The sequence below is a fragment of the Palaemon carinicauda genome, chromosome 20 (assembly GCF_036898095.1).
Source record: "Palaemon carinicauda isolate YSFRI2023 chromosome 20, ASM3689809v2, whole genome shotgun sequence".
Taxonomy (NCBI): Eukaryota; Metazoa; Arthropoda; class Malacostraca; order Decapoda; family Palaemonidae; genus Palaemon; species Palaemon carinicauda.
In genome coordinates this window covers 35,040,513-35,043,408 of record NC_090744.1, presented here as the reverse complement: position 1 = coordinate 35,043,408, position 2,896 = coordinate 35,040,513, and the positions used below count along the sequence as shown (strand labels likewise).

The 2,896-nt window shown below is 39.3% G+C and overlaps 1 protein-coding gene across 1 annotated transcript; it reads left to right on the top strand.

Moving 5' to 3' along the window:
* The first annotated feature begins 1,908 nt into the window (after nucleotides 1-1,908).
* On the top strand, nucleotides 1,909-2,896 carry LOC137659734 (uncharacterized). Its single transcript, XM_068394548.1, has 2 exons — nucleotides 1,909-1,994; nucleotides 2,473-2,896. Exons 1-2 carry the CDS (start codon nucleotides 1,909-1,911, stop codon nucleotides 2,894-2,896), a joined length of 510 nt encoding a protein of 169 aa, XP_068250649.1.

Genomic DNA, 2,896 nt, shown 5'->3' with positions numbered 1-2,896 from the left:
AAACATATAAATGAATCATTACTCTGTGATAGTTCCTTAGTACGTAGTAATTTTGAAAGAAATGGGAAAAAACGAAAAAATGGCAATCACAGGAAAATCGAACACATACCTATATATACGCCATATCTGGCTAAAAAAAGAGATAGGCATGGGTAGCCAAATCATCTAGAAACACTTTCCAACACTATAAAAATATAAGTTTTGCGACACTTCTTGCCAATTCCTTACGGTAACATGACTAAGTAAAAAAATGAAAAACAAATAAAAAGGGGCACTCGCGGAAAAATGGCCAACATTTTATTATACGCATTTCAGAAAAAAAAATTTCAGCCACGTGCTAGGTAAACCATCAAGGCACATTTTTCGACAAATAAACATCTAAATGAATCATTACTCTGTGATAGTTCCTTAGTACGTAGTAATTTTGAAAGAAATGGGAAAAAACGAAAAAATGGCAATCACAGGAAAATCGAACACATACCTATATATACGCTATATCTGGCTAAAAAAAATAGGCATGGGTAGCCAGATCATCTAGAAACACTTTCCAACACTATAAAAATATAAGTTTTGCGACACTACTTGCCAATTCTTTACGGTAACATAACTAAGCAAAAAAATGCAAAACAAATAAAAAGGGGCACTCGCGGAAAAATGCCCAACATTCTAATATACGGCATCTCAGATAAAAAAAAAGACATGCACGTGTTAGCCCAACCATCAAGGCACACTTTCTAACACATAAACATGAAAAAAAAATCAATAATATACGGCAATTCCTTACTACGTAGTAAATTTTTACAAATATTAAAAAAAAACAGAAATTGGCAACCGCAGTTAAATACCCAATATACCAATAACTACGTCGTATCTGACAAAAACAAAGTCACGTATGGGTAGCCAGATCATCTAGACACACTTTCCAACACTAAAAAAGCAAAAGTTTTATGACACTATTTGGCAATATCTTACGGAAAAATGACTTGGCAAAAAAATGGGAAAAAAAAATGAAAAAGGGGCACTCGCGGTAAAATGCCCAACATTCTAATATACGGCATCTCAGATAAAAAAAAGACATGCACGTGTTAGCCCAACCATCAAGGCACACTTTCTAACTCATAAACATGAAAAAAAAATCAATAATATACGGCAATTCCTTACTACGTAGTAAATTTTTACAAATATTGAAAAAAAAACAGAAATTGGCAACCGCAGTTAAATACCCAATATACCAATAACTACGTCGTATCTGACAAAAACAAAGTCACGCATGGCTAGCCAGATCATCTAGACACTTTCCAACACTAAAATAGCAAAAGTTTTACGACACTATTTGGCAATATCTTACGGAAAAATGACTTGGCTAAAAAATGAAAAAAAATGAAAAAAGGGCACTCGCGGTAAAATGGTCCTCGTGGTGATGAACGACATTTTAACTAAAAAAAAAAAATGCACATGGTAGCCAAACAATCCACCAAGACTTTCCACAACTGATAACCTATACAAGTTGCACCATTCTACGACAATTTCATAATACGTAATAACTTTGATAATTATGCAAATTACCCTAGAAGGGTAAACTCGGTCGCGCTCGACCCCGACGCGTCTCAGAAATCGGGGAAGGAGTACAGCTACAGCAATGCACATCTGGACACTACTAGAGCGTGTAGGCGAGACACCTACTGCAGGTGGATCACCCACAAATTCAGTCACGGGGGTGAGTCACGTGAGAAAAACCTCTTTTTTTTTGACGCTCGGGGTCGCGGACGACCCACCGTACCGTTCCAGGGTTAAGACTTTTGGATGGTTAAGAAACGAAGAATTAAGTCCTTTAAAGTAAATGATTTAATCTATTAAGTGACGAGGAAGTCGCCTCCTTAAAATAAGCGGATTAAATGATGGAGAAGCATGAAGAACGGCAGAGGATTTCTCAAGTGGTATGGAGGACTGGCCCAAACAGTTGACTCTCGAGTTCAGTATTTCCTCACAGTCGTGTGAAACTGAATGATGAGTTGATGACACATTTCTTTGATTTATCATTTTTATAGAAAATCTGCCGGTAGTTTTAGATCTTAGGATGTAACAAGTTGGGCATAAACACATTTTTACAAGAACAGGATATTTTCCCATATCCTCGAAGTTTCTTCGGGACATAATATAGGTAGTCCTCAACAATTAACAAAAAATAAAATGGTATTAATTTTAAGAAGGCGCTGCGACAGCGGCGCCTTGTTATCTAGCGCTTTTTGACAGTACCCCATAAAACCTTCCCTAATAAGCTTAAAGTAAGGGCGCCTGTCTGGCAGCATCGTACTGCTTGGCATCATCACCCGTGAGTCCCCAGTACGCTACAGTTGCTCTCGGCTATTTGTCACGAGTGGATGTGTGTTAATTTTGCTCCGCGCTTGGACCCCTTTGTTCGCTGCATCGTACTTTGTGTCTGTGTTTTTTTTTTGTGTACGTTATGTCTAGGAGTGTTGTTGGGCCTCAAGAGATTGCTGCAATCATAGACCTTCACAAGGCAGGTATCAGTAACAAAGATATCGCTAAGCAGAAAGGGTTAGGAGTGCGTACAGTTCAACGTTGGGTCAAGCGGTTCGAGGATTCTGGTGGCACGTGCATCCCTGTCCCTCTCCCTAAGCCTGGACGCCCTCGTATAACCTCTCCGAGGACCCTGAAGGTTATACATCGCCAGTTAAAGGCTGATCCTTCATTATCAGCCCCAGAAATAAAAGCAAGGAACCCTAGGCTATTAGGTCACGTGTCTCTTAGAACAGTGCAACAGCGCATCCATGACGACCTGCTTTTGCGTAGCTACAAGGCTCGCAAGAAACCCCTTCTCACAGATCGCCATAAGAGCCGTCGGCTTCAATTCGCCAAGAAATTCAGTGCTTAG

Bases quoted from the DNA above. Each gene is read 5' to 3' on its own strand.
- LOC137659734 (XM_068394548.1), top strand. From the start codon at position 1,909: ATGAAGAACGGCAGAGGATTTCTCAAGTGGTATGGAGGACTGGCCCAA. The intron at 1,995-2,472 runs GTGAAACTGAAT...CGTTATGTCTAG, and splicing joins CAGTATTTCCTCACAGTCGT to GAGTGTTGTTGGGCCTCAAG.